We start from the raw sequence: 24253 nt of genomic DNA on the forward strand, positions 1-24253 counted from the left end.
GATTTTAGGACAGTAAGTTATGAGATTGAAATAAATGAAGACAAGGCCTGGTTAACTTGCATTGTTAAAATCTTCTTTTGTATCCCAGGACTGGGACATCAAGAATTTTCTTCAGAAGTCAGCATCCATCTCTCTGATAGAATAAGGAAGAGGGACCTTTTGAAACCTGCTTCTGGTTTTAGGCAAATGGGCTGTATGTGAGAGGGAGTGCAGAGTAGGGGACTTTTCTTGAATATTCCTTTTGCGAGTTGCCTTCATGTAAAAATGGGCCTCATGCTAGACTGATAACTCTTCCGGTATAACATAGTTTTCTTCTTTTCCATGCTAATGCCACCAAGGAATTACACATTTTCCACTTATGCCACTATTTTAATGTAAAAGTCTGTTTGCTGCCTTTCTAACTAAAGTTATTATTGGTTGATTTAGCAATTAAAACCAATAGCTATTAAACTAATTTATTATAATTTTATCTCTGAATATTTTCATTCAAGATAACATAAGCATATCATCAGAAACTTTAGATATAAAATTTGTTTTCTACTGGTTTTTTATTGTGTCAACATTTACTAATTGTTTAAATAAGTACCATGTATAAATGAAATACTGATTGAGAAAATATAGTCTAAAACTGTAATCATCATTGAATTTTACCACTAATTATGCAATTCATAATTTCTGCTGAAGGTGTGAGCACTTGAAGGGCTAATTTGAGAAAATGACAAGGTTCACAGGAAGTACTTAGTGTCGTATTAACATTGATTGACACTGGAGGAAATGATGCTTTAAGCACACCACAGTGTAATTTTTTATCTTGTTTCTTGTTAGGAGCCTTTCCCTGAAAATAACAAAAGACGTTGATCAAGAAGCCCGATGTTCCCATGTCAGCCGAATGCCCACCAGTCCCACTGCAGATTGTCCCCTGCTCGGTGTGGAGGAAAACGGAGGAGTAGATTCCCTGCCATTCAGACTGATGCTGCAGGAATGCACGGCAGTGAAGACTTTGCTACTGAAGATGAAGAGAGTGCTTCAAGAGGTAGGGCAGCTCTGCAGTTATCGGATGCCCCTGCTGGCCTTCAGCAGGTCTGTAGACCTGATTGCATCCTGCTCGGTCGCTAATATCCTGTGGCACATTGTGTATGGGTCAGGTGTTTTCCCGAGCCTTAGCTTTCCTCACATGCCAAATGAATAACTTCAATTTCTGATGTGCAAATGGGTCCTTAGAAATTTCCCAGATTCTATGAAAAAGGAAGTTAAGACCAAACCTTCCTTAACCTGCGCAACAAGGAGAAATGGGCATCAACCATGGCATAATCCGTTTATGTCACTGTCAAGAGGCTGAGAAATCTGAGTTTTTTTTTTTCACTTTGATTTTGCTGTTGAATTATCTTTATGGCATTATAAAGGCAGGTTTGAAAGTGATTTTGTTCTGGTCAGCATACCTCAGTCTGCAGGTGTTAATGAAATACGTAGTGAATTCGTTGGTCCTCTGGCAACCTCTTACGATTGTTTTCACACCTACTGGTTTTATGTGATGAAAGTATCCTGAAACACTGTCTCTGCATCTTTCTCAATTATATTACTCAATCATATGGGGTTATCTGTACCTCAGAAACTGGGAAACATATTGCTTCTATCATAAGGCTCCTAGTAAAGCCTCAATTATCACAAGTAGAAGCACGGTCTTATCCTTATGCACCTAGAACAAAGTCTAATTACCAATTACTGTATGGGCAGCAAGGGGAAAGCTTCTGCAAGGAACTGTGTCAAGGGTCATATGGGTCATACTAGAGATTAGCCAGGCTTCTGAACCTAGAAAGAGTCTCCAAATAAGGGCAGATAGAGGGATTTTTTCCAAGGCAGGGAAGGGAAAGGGAAGATTGTCATCTGTAACAGGAGGGGCTGCTTGTTGGAGTTTCTGTCCTGCCAAGTTCCCACAGCCGGCAAGCCCCAAAGAAAATCACACAGAGGTCTCCATAAGTTATAAACTGAATGTCCCATTAGCTCAGGCTTCATATTTGCTCTTATAACATATATTAACCCATTATCCTTATCTATGTTAGGCACATGGCTCAGTACCTTTTTCAGCGGGGCAGGTCACATCCTGCTTCTTCTGTGGTCTAGGCGGGACTGCCAAGGAGCTTTTTTCTTCCCAGAATACTCCTGTTCTCATTGCCCCACTTCTACTTCCTGTTTGGTTTTCCAGCCTTTACTTCCTGCCTGACTACCGAACAATCAGCATTTATTTAAAGTATAATTGACAGAATATAGACGATTGTCCTGCACCAGTCATCAGTGTTGCTGAGCTCAGAGAGATTTGCCAGGGCATGGTAGACTGCGACTTCCAAAGCACAGGGCCTCCCACCATTTAGCCATTATTTTTGAGGCAGAGTCTTGTGTAGATTCTTCTGACTTCAAGCTGACCATGTCATGAAAACAACTTTGGATTCATGACTTCCTCACTCCTCTTCTCTAGTGCCTGGGTGGTGCACAAACACTTTAATTACTACTTTTAGTAGTTGCTAGTTTATAGCGTTTATCACAAAAAAATGATCACAATTTATCAGTTTCCTACTTCTACCAATGATAGATAACTAAATTGAGGGACATGAAGTGGAAACAAAGAAAGCTAACAGGCATCTTCAGAATCAGAATTGTTCTTTAATCAGAACAACTGAAGGGCCACAGTCCCTGCAGAAGTGAGACTGTGCGTATGTGGAGTAGTGGTCTTGGGGTTTTCTAGGATTGAAAAGGAGAAGACCGAGGATGGAAGAGTCCATCTGCAGATCAGTTCTCCTGCAGTAGAAGTGCTAGACACCAGAGGGGTTGGTGTGTGGATCTCATCAGAAGCTTCCACAGATGTTGTCAGTCAAGTCAACTTTGCTGTCAAGAGCTTCTCAGTCCACTGAGGCCTTTAGGTCATTAATAACTATATCAACCCTCTTTAAAATGTTATCACCATAACTAATTTCTAGAGGTATAAGATGTAGTCAGGAGTTATTCTGGGCTTAAAACTAATGAAAATTAATGAACAAATTGAATTATGTATTTTAATTAAATTTAGCATTTAAAACCCTTTTCTGTTGGTCTCCTCGAAACCTGTCTGTCCATTCGTGTAGATAATATACACTTGTGGCATTTTCATACTTGGGTAAATAAAAGGTGAATTCATTTTCATGATGATCAAATCATATGTACTTCCTTCATTGGGGAGGGTGTCTCTGTAAAAGATTTGAAAAGGTTCAGAAAGAACAAAAATGTCACTTCTGGTTTTGGCCAAGCAATCAAGACGACCTTACACTTACATGCAGCAAAGGGATGGCTGCTAGAAAATCCAGAGCCAGATGGTTGTTTCCCAAGTGTCTAGAGTTCATTAAAACTGTGGGACATCAGAAGGACTTTTCATGGTAAGTTCCCACAGCATGTGAAATCTATATCTTCCAAATTACCTTGTCTACTGAGTCAGTATTCCCTGTACCTTTGAATGAATATAAGGACAATTCTTTGGTTCTAATAATAATACTTTAAAAACTTAACATTTACTTTTTGTGTTGTTGGTATCATTTTTATTTTATTTTATATATGTAAAATTGTCAACATATATAATTGTCGGCTAAATGTGTACCTGGAGCCAGCAGTGGTCAGAAGTGTATATCAAATCTTCTGAAAATGGAATTAATGTTGGATGTGAAAAATAATGTGGATACTGGGAACTGAACTCAGTTCCTCAGCAAGAGCAACAAGCATTCATAATTGCTGAGCCATCTCCCCAACCCTATAATTTACTTTTTACTAACATGTTTTATTCAATATTGTACTTTTCCAAAATACTTTATTTGCATACTGCTCTGAAAATACGTTAAGTATTAAATCCTACTAGCACATTCAGTTCTTTCTTTTAATTGTTTTGTCTTTAATGGGCATTTGTTATTCTATCTATTCTATCACATTATATATTTTGGCAGTAATTCTTACAAATTTTAACCATATACATCGTGAACTAATCTAGCTTTGTCAATTGTATTTGTTATGCTAGACTATTCCATGGGATTTCAATTAAATGCAATTTTTAAAATGAGTAGACAGTAAAATTCAATACAACCCTGTGCTGCTGGTGATTGACCTCCCAATGGGAGCAGCTATGCTTGAGAGCAGTAGCTATGGCCCTAGGCTGGAGTCAGTTTTAAAAGCTCCAGTGCTGAGTCTCAGCTTGCAGAAGCTGTCAACTTTCCGACACTCTTTACAGTGGGTCCTGAAACAGAGGCACTGGATTAGGATAGTCTCTTAAAGAATTGTGTTGAATACAACTGACTCCTTCTTGTACTTGAGGACTCTTCCTGAGTATTTGGAATTCAGCTTGTATCTCTTTTTTCAGTTATTGCCACCGGAGGGATGTCCCAGGTTCTCATTGTAATCATATTTGGCCTTCCAACTTGTAAGTTTCCCATCTACAATCCAGTTTCTTTATTGGAGTGAAAAAACTGATGAGTATGTGATTGGTCACTCTTTTGGGGACATTTTGCACATTTTCTAAACACCCTTAGATGTACTCTGGAAGTTAAGTGTGCACATCTTAGGATTTTACATGATTGATTCTTCAATTTCTAACTCTTTATATACAATGATACTCTAAGTTAAGAGTCATCAATGAGTTGAGCCTGCCATCTTATCCTAGTGTCTGTTTAAAACATATTAACTGCTGAATACATAAATGAAAGGAAAATATATATCATTCAACTTCTAGTCAATCATTAAGTTACTGTTAATAGAGTAAAACTGACAGAATGTGACTTTCTCAGCATATGAAATAGAGACAGATAGCAACCATTACAAGGTTTAATCTGATCATGCCCCTTATACATGCTAAAGACTATAGACTGAACACATAATCTCCTAAAGCTTTTCAGATCTTCTTATGGTTAAGATGCTCTGGGATGCATTATTATTTTAAAAATTATCTACTAAATCCTGAAGATTAGAAGAAAATCCTATAAACTTAGGGAATGAGAACTTTTGTTTGTTTTTCCCCATGTATCCTCGCACCTTCCAAATATAGATAATTTGGTTTTGACAAACCATTATTTTCACTCAGCAGACAGGAATAAACATAAATTATTATGAGACTGCATATTGCTATGTTTAAGAGTTCATGTGTAATATGGTTATTACTTTGTCACCTGGGTATGCCTACTATTTTAGTAGTGCTGTTCTGTTGACATTTTGAGCTGAACGTGGAGGAGCTGAACACGTTACACTCACAAATCTGGACTTCTTTAAAATTCCCTTGCTCTTAGAAAGTGCTTTAAGCTGGGTGGTGGTGGCACACGCCTATAATCCCAACACTCAGGTAGGCAGAGGCAGGCGAGTCCCTGTGAGTTTGAGGCCAGTTTGGAATACAAGTGAGTACCAAAACAGTCAAAGCTACACAGAAAAACTCTGCCTCACCCACCCCCCCAAAAGTGCTTAAATTTTCTTAAAGTATCAAATATAAACAGTTCTGTTAAAATGCTTAGTAACTTTAGGTCTTTGGAAATTCTGTTTTTTTTTTTCTCCTATTTTAAGGTTAGTTATAAAATACTTAACTAGAGCAAAGGAGAGCTGTCAAAATCTTTTAAGCCATTATTTTTCTTGTGACTTTATCATTATATGTAATCCAGAGACAGGGTTTGTTTAATGTTCCCATCATTTTTTTTTCTGTTCTCTATTTTATCCTCTTTGGTTTTTTTAATATTGTATGGTAACTGACCAAGAAGGACACTGGAAGGAATCTTCAAACACCAGTGAGCAATTGATATCCTAATAAGATGGCAGGTGGTTGAAGATGGACTCAGGGGACCAATGATCTGTTTGTCCCTCTTTCCAGTGTGGACGAATTGAATAAATCTCCATTTTCTGCTTTGTATAGTCAGTTTGTCTCTTTTAATTGGCTTATTAAGGACAGGTGCCCCCAAATAAAATGTTAGACTCTCTCCAGAGTTACCCGTGAAAAATGTCCATATTCTCATTTTTCTTTGTCAACAAATAGAGTTGAGAAGCAGCTGGTGCCAGTTGAAGAGGGAAGACACAAAACTGTCCCTATAATTAAACTTGTCCACAAATCTCTTGGACCTTTCAGTCTTTCCTGTCTATCTGGAAAACTTTCTTTAAACCCTATAGTGTATCTTTCATCCTATCTATGATCAACAAAATCATTACTGGATTTAGAGTGACAACCTGTACAAGCTTAAGATTTTCTAGAAACCTACTGTTGGGAGAGAAAATGACTGGGACTCTGGTGGTTCACTAGAGGACAGCTGTGTCTTCTGCATAAAGATTTTCATGTCAGAAGTTCTTGCCAGAGAGATGGAGATGAGATGGATGGGTAGGGACCAGGTGTTGACTGGGTTGCCTAGTGATGCATAGCTTTTGCCTTCTATTCAAACACCACTTTTATTTCCCAACCCTGAAGAAGAACTTGGGAAGTCCTTGGATCTCTTTGACATGCCTCTCAGTATAGCCACATTGAATAGCCTATTTTCAAACGACTTTCCACAATGACAGCATTACAACAGTAACAGCAAGCATAATTAGATGGCAGTAAAAAGATTCAACTGAAACTCTAACTCCTTGTCCTCAGTCCCACCCTTTTGTTTTAGTTTTATTTTATTTATTTATTATTTATTTTGGGACAGGGTTTCTCTGTAGTTTTGGTGCCTGTCCTGGAACTTGCTCTCTATGCCAGGCTAGCCTCCAAGTCGCAGAAACCTGCCTCTGCCTCCCTAGTACTAGTATTAAAGGTATGCCCCACTGCCGCCTAGCCAGTCCCATACTTTCAAAATTTTAATTTGGCAATTAGGCAGTGTGACGGTAACTCAAGTATGTTTTTTAACCAGAAAGCACTCAAACAACAGCATGTAAATGTAAACCAAACAAACACGTTTGATGTAACGAGAGGGATATATTCTGGGAAAACACCTAGTAAGTGAAAAAGCAAGGAAATAGGTACATTTGAAAATGAATATATCTAATAAAACTGTCAAGCTGATAAAAATATTTAAGTTGTGGAGCTTTTCCCAGTGAATTTTCATTAATTAAAGAGTTGTTAATCCATACTTCTTTTTCTTTTATCTAGTTCAATTTTTAATTGCATTTTCTCTAAAGAAGAAATGACATACTTTCAAGGTTAATTTTCAGTATGAACTTCTCAACACTTCTGAAAAGCAAACAGAAGAGCTATAGCTAAGGAACTCCAGGGATTTATAATTATAGTCATAACTGCAGAAGATAAACCTTGGTCAACATTCCTGACATAAATGCTTGAGCCTGAGGTTTTTTCCTAGGCATTCACTATGCACTAGGCAAACAGCAACTTAACAAGCAGTGCAAGACAATCATTGCAAACAACAGCTTAGTAATCCGATGTCTTTTCAGTCTTGTCATTAAAAATGATGGAGTTAGATCTTATTTTTTTTCTGCCACCCTCTTAACTTTTTTTTGGTTTTGCTTGCAATAAGATTTGTTTAAGTCAATATAAGAGGTACTGTGGGAGTTCCCTATGGAAGAAAGCTTGCACTGTAGAATGTCTCAGAAACAGGCTATGTAGATTTAGCTATGGGACACAAATGCAGAACAAGCCTTTCCTGTGCAATGCCAGGGAAGAGCTTTTGAGAAGATAGGTCATTTCCAAATATAGCATCCTGTTTCCCAGAGGCATTTTAACTTATAGGGTTCTTTTGTAAAATATAATGCAGACCTTGTGGAGCATAGTTCACATGATAAGTACTAGAGAATTCATTATTTCTTTACGGATTTATATTAGCAGAAAGAAAGAATAATAAGATGACAAAGTCTCTTCCCTGAGAAACCAATAAAGGCCAATTAAATCTAAAAGAAGTGGGAAGAAATAATTAAAAAGAAGAAAAGTAAAATAAAATCTGGACAAATAGTAGGCAATTAAAAAAATCCAATAGGTTCCTTGAAGTTTTTTTTTTAAATAAAACTATCTTAAAATTTATTTTTAAATTAAAAAAACCTATATTTTCTCATTTTAAATGCCTAATCCAGGTCCCACTCTTTTTGCTCCTCCTGCTCCCTTTGACTTCCTCCCATTGCACCCCCTATTCACTCCTCAGAGAGAGTAAGGTTTCCCATGAGGAATCAACAAAGTCTAAAACATTGCTTTGAAGCAGAGCCAAGAACACCCCCCCCCCCCCGCCTCCATTGTATCTAGGCTGAGCAACGCATCCCTCCAAAGAGAAGGGGTTCCTAAAAGTCAGAATAAGCAGTAGAGAGAGATCCTGGTCTCATTGCCAATGGCCACACAGTCTCCCCAAGCCATACAGCTGTCACCATGCTAACACTAGAACCCAGCCATTGAAGAATTAAAAGAAAAAGAATTACTAATGGATGTAATTAAATCAAAAAGAGAAAAAAAATCACAGACAATTAACTCAAGAAAACCAAAAAGGGAGCAGTCATTTATACAGACTGTCCAGACTTGAGAATGGTAACATTATTATAAACAGCAGAGTATGTATGAGACAGAAATTATTCAAAAAATACTTTTACAGTGAGATAAGAAAACTAAATTTGAATAGCCTCATTTTAAAATTATTTAGAATAATAAATATTTGTTATCTATCAGAATTTGTGTCCAAAAATTTGAAAATAGTCATAGTTGAAGATTGGATGTAAGCCATATCAAGGGTCATATCAACCCATATCAAAGGTCATATCAAGATGTCAGCCATGGATAGTGATAGGAAGGCTTTACTGAAAGTGAGAGTCCTCTTCCTAGGTCTTTCCCAGTGTAGCTGAGAACCACCAACAGGTCAGTCCTTCACTATATGTGCCTTTCATTGAACCACATAGAGACCAGTTTCTCTCAGGACATCCAGTCTAGGTGAACAGGACAAATTGCATAATGCATTTTATGAACTTGTTTCAGAAATAGTACATCATTGTGCCTGTGACATTGATGGGTACCAAGAGCAAACTTAACAGATTAGAAGATCTTATAAAAAGCATGAGGACAAAGAAATGAGAAAACTTCCTCCACATGGAAGGTCATTACCACAGTCAGCCCTGTAGCCTCCAAAAATGTATCTCTCACATATGCAAATACACTCCAGCCCTACTCCTCATTTTGCTGTGGAATTAGACAAGGGCAGAAAGCAGCCACATTCCTTGCCAAAGTATCACAAGAACAATCTCTAGGTCACATACTAATATTCTTCTCCTCTGAAACTTCATGAGCTGGGCCCCGACAATTCAAATCATCGTAAGCACCACCATCTTCCATGTACCTACTAGGATAGCCCATAAGTCCCACTCAAAGCATTCACTGTTCTCCTAATCCAAAGTCCCAAATTCCTCATTCTGCTTTAAGCCGCATGGTCAGGTCTATTACAGTAACACCCTAATCCTGTTACCAACTGCTGTCTTGGTCACTGTTCTATTGCTTTAAGAGACACCATGACCACAGCAACTCTTAATAAAATAAATCATTTAATGTGAATCTGTGGGAGCCTTTCTCATTCAAACCACCCCAGTTATCCCCAGGATATTGCTGCCACTCTTGTACCTTTTGGAATTAACCTGTCATCCTGATTATTGTTGTGCTTCATAAGTATTGCAGCTGGGTAAAGCTATTGATTGCATGTCTTTTGTGGAAGTTTGTATAGGTCCTTTCATTACTGTTAGAGTCAGTCACCCAGCACGTGTATTCTGTGTTGGTTCTAACACTTCCAAATCCTCTGTCTTAACTCAGTGGTATCTACAGCAGAATGGTATTCCTTCAATGTATAGGAGGCAATTGAGGCCAAGCAATAGCATATATTATTTTGGGACTCTCTTATATTTCTCTGACCAACAGCTTGAAAGAAAGTTTTCTTTGCCTGGCACTGTTTTGTTTTTTCTTAGATACTCTATGACATTAGGTGGAAACATTATCACCCCAAGTTTTATACCTTCAGTTAAAAAGTTAGGTATACATGTGTTCTTTTATATATGAAATTTTATGTTTGTTTTTTGCTCTTATTTTTTATTTTTTGTTGTCTCCAGGCAGGGTTTCTCTATGTAGCCCTGGCTAGCCTAAAACTTACTTTATAGACCAGGCTGGCCTCAAATTCACAGAAATCTACCTGCCTCTGCCCCACAAGTGCTGGATTAAAGGTGTGCACCACCACCACCTGAAATTTTAAATAAATGTAAAATAATATGATACCCTATGGCCTTTTCAAAAATCCTTACTGTTATCTATCTATTCTCTCCCTCACTCTATCCTCTCCATTTCCTAAATGAGTCTCTTTTCCCAACCCTCATTGTTCTGTTTCTTCCTTTTTAACCCCTGGGTCCTACTATTCCCTGGCTGGAATCATCTGAAGTAGTGAACAGGTCCCAGCAGAGAATGTATGGAGTTGAAGAAGGAAGGAAGTGACCCAGGCCATGATGGTAGGGGAATCTTGTACCCGGACTGAGTAGCAGACAGAGTACTTCTTTATTTATATATAATTTAGTAAGTAGGGATACATTCATGTTGTCCAAAACATAGATTATATCGTTTTTGGTTTTTGGACATGCGTTCACTCCTTTTGCACATTTTTTATTCATCGTTAATAAACTATGATATAACAGAATTATCATTTTCAAACATTTCCCCTCAAGTTTTGACATTATTAATAAACAGAATAATCTTTTATAATCATTCTTATTCATTAATTCCATAACAAAACTTTTAAAAATCTGGAAGCATATGACCACCTGGTAGTTTTGTGACTCAAAAGATACTAAACCAAAACAAAATCTCTAAGTTAGTCTGGGCCGATTTCCATATCCCAAGCAGTGTATTATTAATTCTTTTTTTTTTTTTGTATTACTAATTCTTAATGATCAGAGTGCACAAGGAAAATACTCAGATCAGAGATGCTGCAGGTATTATTTAAATTCTGGCATAATAAAATGTTTTTTATATTATATGTTTATAGACTTTGTCTATATGCCTAAATCTGGCATTCTGTTGTTCTTTGGTCACATGACTCCATGGTGCCTCTGCATGTGCTAACTTTTCTAAGAAAGGGAGGTCCTGACATCTCATTCTTTTATCATCTTTCTACTCCATGCTGTGTTCATCAAGATAAGTCCCTGTGTACGACTAAGATAACTTCAGGTAATCTAATTTTGTTGCTGCATATGACACATAATCGCCTGAGGGTATAGTGGAAAGAGGCTTACAACATGATCAGTGACCAACTCCTCTGTCCCACTGAATCTTCTTAACCTTTTTAAGTTTACTTTATTTTCATTATCTTGTTCCATACCCCCACCCCCACCCACACACATGCATCATACTCCCTTTTTACATTCATAATATCCGAGTTACTCTGGCTTAACAAATATTTCATCAGTTAGTTTTATATTCTTGGTCTTTTATTTGTACATCCATTGGTTCATGATTCCATAAGATACAGATTTAACATCACAGGCTATTTTCTATTTGTTCAGACCAAGTGTGCTTCTCTGATTGGAGCGTGCTGGCACTTCAGCCGAACCCAGCTACATTTCTCTTTAGCTTTTTTTTCTTTTAATGCATATTTTCCTTTTTTGGTTCCAGAAGCTATTTCAGCTCTTAGAATCCTAGCAAGCTGAAACTGCATTATGATTCTCTTGGCAAGAATCTTGCCCTAACCTGGATATTTACAATGCTAATAGCATCCTGAGTGGTGCTGCATAGATTTCCATTTTTCCCAGCGTAACATTTTGGGGAGCTTTTCTTTTTGCAGCAGCACACATTCCCTTGAAGTCTTGCAGACTGAAGGAAAAACTACACACTTTAAAAGGCTGGAGAATATATTATTAGTGCCTATCCTCTTTCCTGTTGAGTTTATGACTTTGGAAAGCTGCTGGAGCCAGTGGTTCTGGTCAAAAGGAAGGAATTTTTCATCTTTTATGTGTTTGCAGACAGGTATCCAAAGGCTCCTGTCCATTTCACAAATCTTTAGCCCGTAAGTGTAAACTGGAAAGTATTTTTGTACCTGTAACTCACTCTAACTGTTTGGATTGCCTGCTCCTATTTGTGATCCACTCCATCATGTGAAAGACACACCCACGAATCTCTTCTTGATAATTTTAGCTGTAGTCTGAAACAGGTGACTGACAGATACTGAAAAGTTTTTAAAATGCAATTGCTTTGTTGAGAAGTTCCCTGGGGTAAAACTCAAAGCCTTAACAGAAGGCAGCTTTTGTCAGAATGAAACTAGTATTCTGTCAGACCTCTCATCTTTCCAAATAGCTGGTAAATAGTCCCATCCCTGTGACTTATAAGAGCTCACTAAATTGTTTACAGCTAAGACATCATGCTATGGAAGTTACTGTGCAGTTGGTGGTATTGCCATCAGCATGCTTATTTATAGAATACTCATTTTCTCCTTTGCAAATCTACCAATGGACTTGACTTTGTCACTCATGCTAAGTTAGGTTGCTATTTCCATTCTTTCAAAGTATTATTTTTTCTCACATTTTTTTCTTTTTTTTAAATTTATTTATTTACTAAAGATTTCTGTCTCTTCCCCGCCACCGCCTCCCATTTCCCTCCCCCTTCCCCACTCAAGTCCCCCTCCCTCATCTGTTCAAAGAGCAATCAGGATTCCCTGACCTGTGGGAAGCCCAAGGAACCCCCACCTCCATCCAGGTCTAGTAAGGTGAACATCCAAACTGCCTAGGTTCCCACAAAGCCAGTACGTGCAGTAGGATCAAAAACCCATTTTTCTCACATTTTTAAATTTATTTTTACTTAAAAATTTCCACCTCCTCCCATTTCCCTCCCCTTCTCCCCATCCCCCTCCCCCTCCCTCTCCAGTTCAAAGAGCAGTCAGGGTTCCCTGCTAAAAATATTATTAATGCTAAACTGCTATGAGGTTTTAGAAAAACATGTTAAAAACCAAAAGTATCTGTCCTCGTGGTACAATTGAGCATCAGTTGGGTATATACCCAAAAGTGGTATTGCTGGGTCTTGAGGAAGGTTGTTTTCTGAACAATGACTATATTGACATCCAAAAGGACTATACCAGCTTACACTTCCAGCAGCAATGCAGAAGTGTTCTCTTTACCCCACAGCCTCTCCAGCATAAGTTGTCTTCAGTGTTTTTGATCTTGGCCATTGTTATGGGTGTAAGATGGAATCTCAGAGTTGTTTTGATTTGCATTTCTCTGGTGGCTAAGGCTGTTGAGCAATTCCTTAAATGTCTTTCAGCCATTTTAGATTCCTTTTTTAAAAGTTCTATATTTAGGTCTGTACTCCTTTTGTTTTCTTGGATTGTTTGTTCTTTTGATGGCCAATTTCTTGAAAACAAAAGAATAGGTAATTCTGATTATTTTTTCTATCTGAGAAACCCTACATTTTTCAATGCCCTGTGAGAACTTAAAGAAAGCAAAGAAACATACTTCCCTGACTCTATCTCAGTTTCACTGATAATAAATCTTTTGAAAGAAGTTAAGTAGACTGGTTAAGATCAAGGAAATACAGGATCATAGATACATGAATATAAATCTTACTCTGTAACTTAATACAGTTTGACTAAGGGTTTAAGAGTCTATTCTTACCATTTGTAATAATAATTATAGTCAAGATATTTGAGCAATTCACAAATAAAATATGAGACTTAAGGTGGTATGTGGGGAGAGCTCCCATGAGCATGAACTACTACAAATAGTCTCCTATGTTATAAGTAAAATGGATAACATTTGTGATTTCATAAATACATTGAAGTCTAACAGTATATCATCAATAATGTGAATGCTGCATGCATTAAATAGTACAAATACAAAATTAATCATTACTATAAAGTCAGTGCTAGCTGATGTTTAACTACCAATGTTGTTGCTAAATGTGATTTTGGGAACTTTTTCAATAATGGTACCAATTTTATCTCATATTTCTTAATAAATGAAGTGTTACATGTCAGTTGAGTTTCCTTTTCAGTTCAACGTGTTACTAAGTTGTAAGAAATTATGCCATAATTTAAGAAATTATGGCAATGAGCCAAGCTGTAGCAATTAGCACAAAAAGAAGTGGGAGAAGTGCAAAACCCTTGGGATGTCAATGGTCCTTGCTGAACTGTAATAGAGGTGACAGAAGGAGAGTAAGCAAGGGTAACCCCGAATGCCACTGTGTGGGTTTTGAGCAGAGGTTATTGCAATTGTCTGTACCTGAGAAGAGTCTGTGAGGAGTATCTGTGTGAAGCTGAAGGAAATGAGAGCCTTGTAAGGACAGAGGGAGGTTGGAGCGCTCACTTAGGTCAGTGCAAATTTGTGTGTCACATTTGGACATGTTTGCCTGCATTCCCAGGAAATCGGGCTAGAAATGTAGGTCAAATATTCTTGATCATATAAATGCTGCCTAAAGCTATGGATCCAACAGTTTACATTTGATATCTACTTAAATTGCTTCAATATTTAGCGTTCAGAAAACCAGGAAAGAACAGAGCAGTGTGAAGTCTGTCAGGAAGAAAGTCAATGTCATGATGGTGCTGAGCATCAGCATAAGAATGGTAAACAAGGCCTGAGTTCCAGTGCCCTGCAAAGTTCATTCCAAAGTGCAGACCTCAAAAGCTTTTGGAACATCAGCATTACTACAGGAAGTACTATTTTATAAAACCAAAACGTGGAATAAAAGCAATAATCCATCCTTCCTGCTCACAAATTGTTGGCTTATTTCTTTACAAGGAACAGCTCAATGGCTTTAGAGGATGTTAAATTCCTCCTGCCACCTGCTAAGTGTGGTGATGCATGACATTTCTATTACCCAGCACTTGGGAGGTTCTGAAGCAGGATTACCAGTCTGAGGCCAGCCTGGGCTACATAGTGAAACCTTATCACAACAATGATAAATGTCCCATGGTTCGTATATCCATTTGAAAGTATAGAACCTTTTAATATTAAAAGGATACAATAAATTATGTTGAATAAATCAAGAATAGGAACTAACATTTTATGTAGCATACCCTCTGCATTAAGATGAGATCTTGTCTTTATTTTAAAGGCTGTTACTATAATTATTTTGGCTGTTACCTAAACACAGAGGCAATCTAGCAGTGATCACAATTACAAGGCTGGAAGAGCCCAGCCATGCTTGAATGTCAGTTCTGAACTGCCCTCAGTCTATACATCTTTATGAAGGCAGCTAAATCTTGCCTAAGCCTCTCAACTTCTAGCAGCAGAAGTACCACACAACTGCATGCCCAAAACTGCTAGGTAATTTCAGCATGTTCCAAAAGTGTTGATATGAAGTTGGTCTCTTAGGAGGGCCTGGTATAGTTCTGTGTGCAAGTCTAGCAAAGGATTTATGGTTATATATCAATATGTCCTACAAATGATATTTGGAATGGGAATTTACATTTTAGTTCAACTTATGTGTAACACAGGGTTCAAAAATATACAGGTTATGCAAGACATTGTTAAAGATTAATGTTGCACTGAGCAAAACCACAGGAAAAATGGAACAAAATATAAGGACCTGCCCAACACAGTATGCGGGATAAGACTGTCACTGTAGAGGTAATAAGGACAGGTGTGCACAAAAGCAAGTCTTGGTAGGTATTTTATGTTCACAAGTATTTCTTATACTTCTTTCAAAATCATAGTTTATAAATGAAATTTTCAGATATTTTTGGAGAATACACACAGACAAAATCTTTGGAAATTATCTGGGCTTTATGTACCATATCTGTTCACAGAGTTTTATTTCAGCCCATAGCCCCTTCCTGTGATATTGTCACCTCTTTTCAAACAGTGTGTCTTTGATATTCAAGTGGCCTCTAAGACGAATGCTTTACTGTTGAGCATCCTGTGTCTGTCATCTAGTATTTGTATTTTGTTAAAGGCTGCCTCCTCATGCCTAATGGGTGTGGGAACACTCAATGTTGCAATCACAGTCCAGAGTTAATCAAATAACCCTTAGCAGGGTTGCTATGCATATCTGAATTCCCAGTTTCTTCACAAATCCAGCATCAGTGCTTCTCCTGCCACACAACCCCTTACTTTCGTGTGATTCTGTTAGCAAGCGTTTCAAGCTGCAACAAAGCAAATGTACAGCAGGTGGCATCCAAGAGTCCAGGAAGCCTCCCTGTGGAGGACTGTCAGGGAGGGAGGGAGCTCTCCAAGGCCATTTTACAATCTGTTAACTGGCTTAGACAGAGGGGACTTAATTGCTAAACTGTAACTGTGATATTTTAATTCCCAAAAGATGAAAACTGGAGGACATAAAATGCTGGATTTATTGCTTTACTGTTTCAGAAATTGTACAGTTAAATATGTTATTTCCTGTGTGTTTAAATTAAAGTGAAATGTAGTTCTGGGAGTAGCTATTGAAAACACTAGAACCAAGTCAGGTTATACCTTGGTAAACACACGTCAATAGATCCACTTATCTTCTCTCTTTGAGTTCATGGGCTTCTCCACCAAGTTGGAAGAGGAAAGTAGCAGGTTTTTTCTTTTCTTTTTTTTTCTTTTTCTTTTTCTTTTTTGACTACCAACTAGCTCCTAAATCATGACACAGAAAATTATTATTAGCGATGAATGTTCAGCCTTACCTCAGGATCTTTTCTTGTTAGCTTTTATAACTTAATTTAACCTGTTTTTATTCGCTTATGTTTTCTTCAGAGTTTTTTGCTTTTCTTTCCTTCTGTATGTCCTACTCTGTATCTCGATCGCTGGTGGCTGCCTGGCTGACTGGCCCCAGCATCTCCCTATTTTCCTGCCTTGTTCTTTTCTCCATTTTTTTCTCAAGCTTTTATTCCTCCTCATACTTATTCTCTCTGCCGGATAGTCCTGCCTATCATTTATTGACTAGCTATTGGTTGCTCATCTTTTTATTAGACTAATCAGATGCCTTAGGCAAAGCAGCACATCTTTCCATGATTAAACAAATGCAACATAAAAAATGTAACATATCTTTGCCTAGTTAAAATCATATTCTACAACAAGTAAATGTCTAGTTTAAAGAGAACAAACGATTATCTTCAAAGAGTCACTATACTGGCAAAAAATAATTAGAAAAGACATGGTCATGAGGTCTACATTAGGAATCAGAACATGTCTGTCAAGGCTAGTTCATCTAAGTTATGCTGAGACAAGTTACTTAAATTATGTGCCTTTGTCACTCTTTCTGAGCTTTGGCTTTCCTGCTTCCTTCAATTCTAGGGCTCCTTTTTGGAGTCACGTGGAGCACCATTGGTGTTGCAAAGGCATTTTTGCTTGTTCCCAGAATCCCTCAATACTGCCATTCAGCCTTCTCATGTCTCAAATCAAATGTGATTTTTAGGTTGATTGGGTAGATGTTAGTGTAAAAATAGCTAGTCCAAGTGAAGTACTTGTATTTATATTTTAAAATCATTCCAATTATGCTTTCTTAGTGAGAAATTCTCTGGCATAAAACTCTTATTCATAACCTCTAGTTGCATCTGATTTCAGTTAGTTTTCCTCCATGTTTATGCTTCCTAGTTTTTCAGAAGGGATTTACAGGTGGGATTTGTTTAAGTTGACTATGTGTTGCTCTAATACTTTTCTCACTGAAGACATTTTAAATAAAAGCTCACCATCAGCATTTTTACTATCGGGTCACCATTTTTATTTAATACATGCTTTGAGATACATTATTTAATACTGTAGATGTTTTCCTGGCTGATTTTGTGTAAATATAAGTTTCACCGGAAAGATAATTACAAATTTTGTGTATTTTTGAATGGAATTCTTGTTTCTGAACATTTGTCTTTACTTATTTGATGTCTAAGTTTGCCTCTCTTACTAGCATAATGTCTATAAGAGTTATACTTTCACCTCAGGAAACCTTCAAAAATGTATCTTTTTTTTTCTTTTAAATTAACAGTAGTAAAATACCAGTTCATATGGTCCTGGATTATATAACTGGAAAAAAGATTCAACTGTAATTGATTTTTGAGGGAAATTTGTGGCAACATGAACTTAAGAATGTTGTAATATGAGTACTCAAAAGTGACACCACACAACTAGTGTGTGTGTGTGTGTATGCACACACACGCACACACATGCACATTTGAGTGCACAAGGGCATTTGCTCAGTGTGAACATACCCGCCTCTCTGCTATTGATGAGTTGACTTATAGCATTGATTGGGTTAGTGGTCTTAAGTGTTTTAAGAAATATAACCAAAGAGCAAAGACCCCAGGTGGTAGCAGGCATCTCTCACCTCCATACTGCCACCTCAGTTTTGAAACTATTGAAGGTGTTAATACCAGAGTTGGGAGGAGAAAGATCACCGACCCAAATCATCATGGCCAAATGAATTAAAGCAAGCTATTAATTAAAGCAAACCTTTTTATTCATGTACATGGGCTACCTCCCCCTCAGGAAGAGTTGGAGTGGTCTACATTGGAGATAAGGAAAACAAGTTTTTGTAAAGCTGAGGGGTAGGATATTGCCAAATGGCCGAAAATAGGCAGTGTTATAGGAGCAGACCATAACAGGTGGTCAAAAGAACGTAATCACAACAGGCAGTCATAACAAGGTGGTCATAGGTGGTCATGAAACAAAGATAGGGTTGCAAGATGGTTTTAAAGAACATTTTGAAACAGGCAGTTCAGAGCCATTTGTAGTTAGGTTACAGGTAGGACATAGCTCAATCCTTGCGAAGAGAAGTTTAATCATGAATAGGAAGGAGCCTAATTTGTCTTTATTATTGGATTGCAATTAGCCTATGATGGAGGCAGGCTGATTCTTCAAAGGATCTGCAAAACCTGCAAAAAGCTACAGAGTAATTTCTGCACACCCTCGTTTTGAGCTCACTGATGCAGGCTCTGGCCACTGAACCGTAGCTACTAAACTCTGCTTTCAGTGAACTTATGTTCCTCTCTGCTGTGGCTCTCTACTGTGTTCTGAGGTGATTTCTCCTTCTGGACAGTAATTCCTTTTAATTGGCCCATCCCCTCTGTTATTGGAATTTGTCCTTGACATTTTTTTACTATCGTAAACTAATGAAAACCTTGTCTTCTTTAAGCAAACAAAACAAAAGTAATCTGGGCTTTTCCTTATCCCTTAAACTGTCTCTTTATACACCACCAACAAGGCTACGCTTTCTAATGCTTCCTAAACAGGTTTACCACCTGGGAAACAAGCATTCAAATATATGAGTCTGTTGCGTCTTTCTCACTCAAACCAGAGTAGTTTGAATGTATTTGACTCTCATAAGCTCATAGGATGTGCCATTTTGAGGCAGTGTGGCTTTGTTGTAGTAAGTATGGCCTTATTGGAAGAAGTGTGTCACTGTAGGGATGGACTTTGAGATCTCATATATGATCAAGTCATGCCAGTGTCCCACTCACTGCTTGTCAACTGTGGATCAAATGTATAAAATCTTTAGCTCCTTCTCTAGCACCATGTCTGTCTGCATGTCTCCATGTCCCATCATGATGGTAATAGACGAAGCCTCTGAACTATAAGGCATCCATTAAATGTTTCCCTTTATAAGAGCAGCCATGGTCATGTTGTCTCTTCATAGCAATAAAACAATAACTAAGATGTACACTCTGTGTAGTCTGTCTGTCCTGGTGACAATGAACCCATATGCAGCTGGGGCAAAATTATATATAGCTGGAAGGGAGATATAGGGATGCATGGCTGGATTTTAAAAAACGGTGGATGGGCTCTCTCAGTCCCCTTTTTTCTGTGAGGGGCATTCTGCAGTCATGAGGATCTCTTTGGGTGGTGATAGGTGCTCTCACTAAAACAACAAAGCTCTTGTGTTTAGAGGACCATGATCTTCCACAAAGTTCAAACTTTTAAAGTGATGTTGATATAATTTTTAATTTGCAACTAATATTTTCTTTGCTACAACATTGATTTTAAGTGTGGGCATGGGATACTTTTTGTTGTTGTTGTTGTTTTCTTTTTCTTTTTTTTGCAAAAAAAAAAGACCCTAAAAGTAGTTTAATTTACACTAAGAGCAAGTTAAAATGGGCTTAATTTAAGTCTTTGTTGTAAGAACTGAAACCATCCATTTAGCATATAAAAACATTTCACTTTTTCTAGTATTTTCTTTATAATTGAAGTTTTGGCCTGTGTATAGAATATAATTGTGGAAAGACAGGCAGAACAAAACCTGCTTAAAATGAAGTATTTTATGTGAGGTCTAATGGTGATTCTATTTTCTCAGACATTTTGTTTCCATTCAGAACCTTTCTGAGCTTTATGCGTTTTAAAGTTCAGTCTTAAATTGTGCTGTGCTAGATTTTATGGGCCATTTGCTGTACTTACACAGTTCTGTTTGGGCGTAGAGTTGCAATTTTCTATTCAGTTTATCAAGAAATTTTCTATGAACAACTGTTTCTGAAACTACAAAATGTAGGAATAAAGCAAAAAAAGGAAAGAGAGGCAGAGTAATACATGGAGAGATGGAGAATGTGGGGAGAGAGGAGTGAGGGACAGAAGGCAGGGTAGCAGGCACTCAGGGAGCAAAGGGGAAGGAAAATACTGAGGAGAAGATGAAGGAGGTAAGGTGTGAGACAGGCATACAGAAGCATGGAAGGAAGCAAGGACTTGCTTTCAAGGACTAAAGGCCTTCCAGGTTTATATTCAGAAAATTAAAGGCTGGGAAGATAACTCAGCTGGCAGAGTGCATCACGAGGACCTGGGTATGATTCCCAGAATGCATGTAACAAAGCCTGGTGAAGTACCCATGTGAGTTTATAGCAGCAGCCCTGGGGATGGAGAAAAAGAAAGACCTCCAGAGCCAGACAAATCTGGTCTCCAAGCTGAGTCTGTGTCAAAAGACAAGGTGACTGGAGCCTGAGGTGCAGTATCTGAGGATGTCCTTTGAACGCTTCAACCGTACATACCCTTGTTCATAAACACACACACACACACACACACACACACACACACACACACACACACAGACACACACAAATAAAGTGAAGCTTAAGGTCTGAAATTTCTGCAGTTGTAGGGCGTGATGTAAAAGGCAGGCGATAAGAAAGTCACTTGCTGTGAAATGACTTCTATAACCCCCAAAGGTGCTTGTCAAAGTGTCGGTTCCCCCATGTGCCTGTAATTAAGCTATAAAGGAGGATACTGTACAGCTGGTGTGCTTTCGAGGAGAGGGGGAGAAATACAGAACACAGTTAGAATGCAATCATCCACCAAGCAGAGCACCTCAGAGAAATGAAGCCTGCTGGGCATCATCGTGAGGTGTCCCCAGCACAAACTCAAGAGTGATGGCCATTATTGGAGTTCTGTGCTGGCTGAGTTTTCTATTCCTCTCCACACGTCCCCTACCTCTTCTAACGCTTCATCCCCTCCCCTACTCTTTTCTTTCCTCCTCTCTCTTATTTCCTCTTATCCCTACCTGGCTCCACCCAGTTAGAGAAAGAAAAGGCATCTCCAAAGCAGGAAGAGAATCCTCATCAGAAACAACTAGATTTGGTCTTCAGAGCTGTGAGAAATGTGTCTGTCTAGGACTCCGTTACCTGCTTCTTAATCTGCAAATATCCATTCCACCATAATAAAGTTCTTTCAACCAATAAATAAATAAACAAATCCCAACAGTTCCCTGTTTCAGACAGAATGACAACACACTTCTCAGTCTCCATTGGTGATCTGTTTCTATCTTCAGTGGTGTCTCAGTTCTGCACTGGTCAATGTGTCCTTTTCATTACTCTGCAGATAGGTAGGGGTGACTTCCTAATGCAAATTCCTGTGCATTTGCTCCCCCAAGTCACGGCATGCTCCCCATCTTCACACTTTACTAGGTGTATTCTGAAGCTGTTTTCACCTTTTTATGAAAACCCCCTTGATGTTCTAACTGTCTGCATCTACTCATCGACATGACAAAACTATAATTTAACATCTAGGATCGCCACATGCATTTCAGTTGCAGAATTGTCCAGTTTCTTTTCTGCATCCCAGAGCATGTAGCTTGATGGTTGCTAGGGGACTGGCTGCTGACTAATAACGCTTAGCTTTGTGAAGAAAGCATATCAACAGTCCAGAGTTAGTGTCCCACTCGAAGGCAAAAAGCACATTTGAAAGATAAATTTTGTCCAAAAAGCACCTTTTAGATGTTCTTGCAACAGAAAGGGAGCTTGCTGTGCTGTTGTGACTCGCTTCACGGTGGATAACATTTTCCTGTCCTTGCATAGCCACAAAAACATGCTGTAATCCTCCAGTGCACACAATGAAGTCTACTGACAAATTAGGATAATCTCAGGCTCATCAGCACTTCCCGAGTGAAAGTGTGATAATGATCCCCTGACATGCACTACAAAGTCCTGACATGTGTTTCTTTCTAGATAATCTATTTTCTCCCTGGAATGCATCTCTCTGGGCATAATAATTCACATTTCAAAAACGATTCATTCTTGCTTGAAAGTCCATCAAGACTGTGCTGCCTTTTGGTATGCTTGTTTTTCTTTTAGAATGGAAGTAGACTATATACTTCTTAAGGAAACACATGCTACACTATGATGAAGGTGGAAAGGCAGTACCTAGTAAGAAGTCCCTCACCATATTCCTGCGTTCTCTATATGAGGACCACTGCCTCGCCAGCTACTGCTGTGTCTTCTCTCAGAAGGGACAGGGAAGCAGAAGGAGATGGTTAAAATTTTGTTTTGTTTTGTTTTTAATATCTGTAAATGGGTATTTTTTCACGATATGTTTTGTGCTGAACAGCAAATGAAGTATTAATTCTTAATAAATGTGTTTTAACTAGAACATAATTATATCATTTCTTTTTTTTTTCTTTCCTCCCTTCTTCTATGTCCTTCCCTTAGTCCTCCTCAAAACTTTGGTCACTCTTTCTTTGATTTTTTTTTGTTACACACACACACACACACACACACACACACACTAAATTTCTCACTTAAACTTAAATCATATGAGAGAAAACATGCCATGTGGACCTTTCTGAGTTCGGCTTGACTTCTAACAATTTTCATGCAAATGTCACAATTTCATTCTTTCCCCCTGTATTTCACCTCTGTAACACATGGTTTGTCCATGCATCTGGTGATAGGCATCCAGGGTGCTTCCATGTCATGGTTACTGTGGATAGTGCAGTAGTAAATATGTATGTATAGTGCCAGTTATTATAATCAGCTCTGCTTCATCTCTCATTCTACATGGAGAAAAGAATACTTCTGTGATACATTTACGTCTAAAGTCTTTGTGGGTTTTGCTGTGGTTGTTTGATAAAATAGATAATTCACACCTCTCAGTATCTACCCTCAAAATGGCATATATATATATATATATATATATATATATATATATATATATGTGCTGTATTTTGTATATTTTTAATGGGGTGACTTGAAACTTTTCACTATGATATATATTTTTACATTCTTTTCTTCCTGTTTTTTATCCTGTTAAATATAGTATTGGTTGGCTTTACCCTTTATTAATAGATATATTTCTTTCCATTTGTATTGGACACTCTAATTTGAGCTCATTTCATCTAATATTAATACTGCCATGGTAGTTTCTGTTGTTCAGTTTTTGTATAGTTTTTGATTCCAGTATTTATTGGCAGTGTTTGTGCATTTTTATATTTTGTTTTAGTAAATATAGTTTTATTTTAGTCTTAGAATCTGGATTTAACGTCATCTGGGGATGAATAGAGAGGCGATTATGCATTTGTGCATGCATGTAGACCTTGATTTTAATCCCTATAGTTCATGTGAAAAAGCCTTGTATGGCCATGCATGCATGTAACCCCAGAGTTTGTGAGCAGATCGGCCTTGGAAGCTCAATGTCATTGAAGCTACGTGAAGTAGCAATCTCCAAGTTAAGAGAGACCGTGATTGAGGGAACAATGCAAAGAATGACAGGAGGAGCTACCGGATTTCTGTACAGTACTGCATAACCTTACAAGGGCACACTCTCAAATCTACATGTGCATGCACACCGCAATCAGCCATTAAATAATAATCTAAAATAATTTTTGCATCTAATTGAAGCATACATTTTCTTTATATTTAATGTAACTACTTGGATATTTGAAATGAAATATACAACTTTAGTTTCTCCCTTTTACGTTAATTGTTCTATATTCTATTTTTGGTCATTTTGTATTTTTTTATGATTCAATTTCCTGAATTAGATAATAATTAAATAAGCAATATTTAAAAGATATTCTTTTGATAGATATAGAACAGATCATAATATCTGTAGTTAACCCATAGAAAGTCTAATTCAAATGAATACTTTTGTTTTCTACATCATGTTTTACTTTGAAACAGTTATATTAAAA

The 24253-nt window shown here is 37.8% G+C and overlaps 1 protein-coding gene across 2 annotated transcripts in view; it reads left to right on the forward strand.

Annotated features, from left to right (window-relative positions):
* Positions 1-24253, forward strand: part of Ccser1 (coiled-coil serine rich protein 1) — a 1090845-nt gene that overhangs the window by 363587 nt on the left and 703005 nt on the right. For both annotated transcript variants that reach the window (XM_041634515.1, XM_041634523.1), the window contains exon 6: positions 826-1033. In XM_041634515.1, the coding sequence (XP_041490449.1) occupies positions 826-1033 (208 nt within the window). The remainder of the gene's footprint in view (positions 1-825; positions 1034-24253) is intronic.

This window comes from Microtus oregoni, unplaced genomic scaffold, assembly GCF_018167655.1.
Source record: "Microtus oregoni isolate MIOR12 unplaced genomic scaffold, Mior012 000002F_ref0000024, whole genome shotgun sequence".
Taxonomy (NCBI): Eukaryota; Metazoa; Chordata; class Mammalia; order Rodentia; family Cricetidae; genus Microtus; species Microtus oregoni.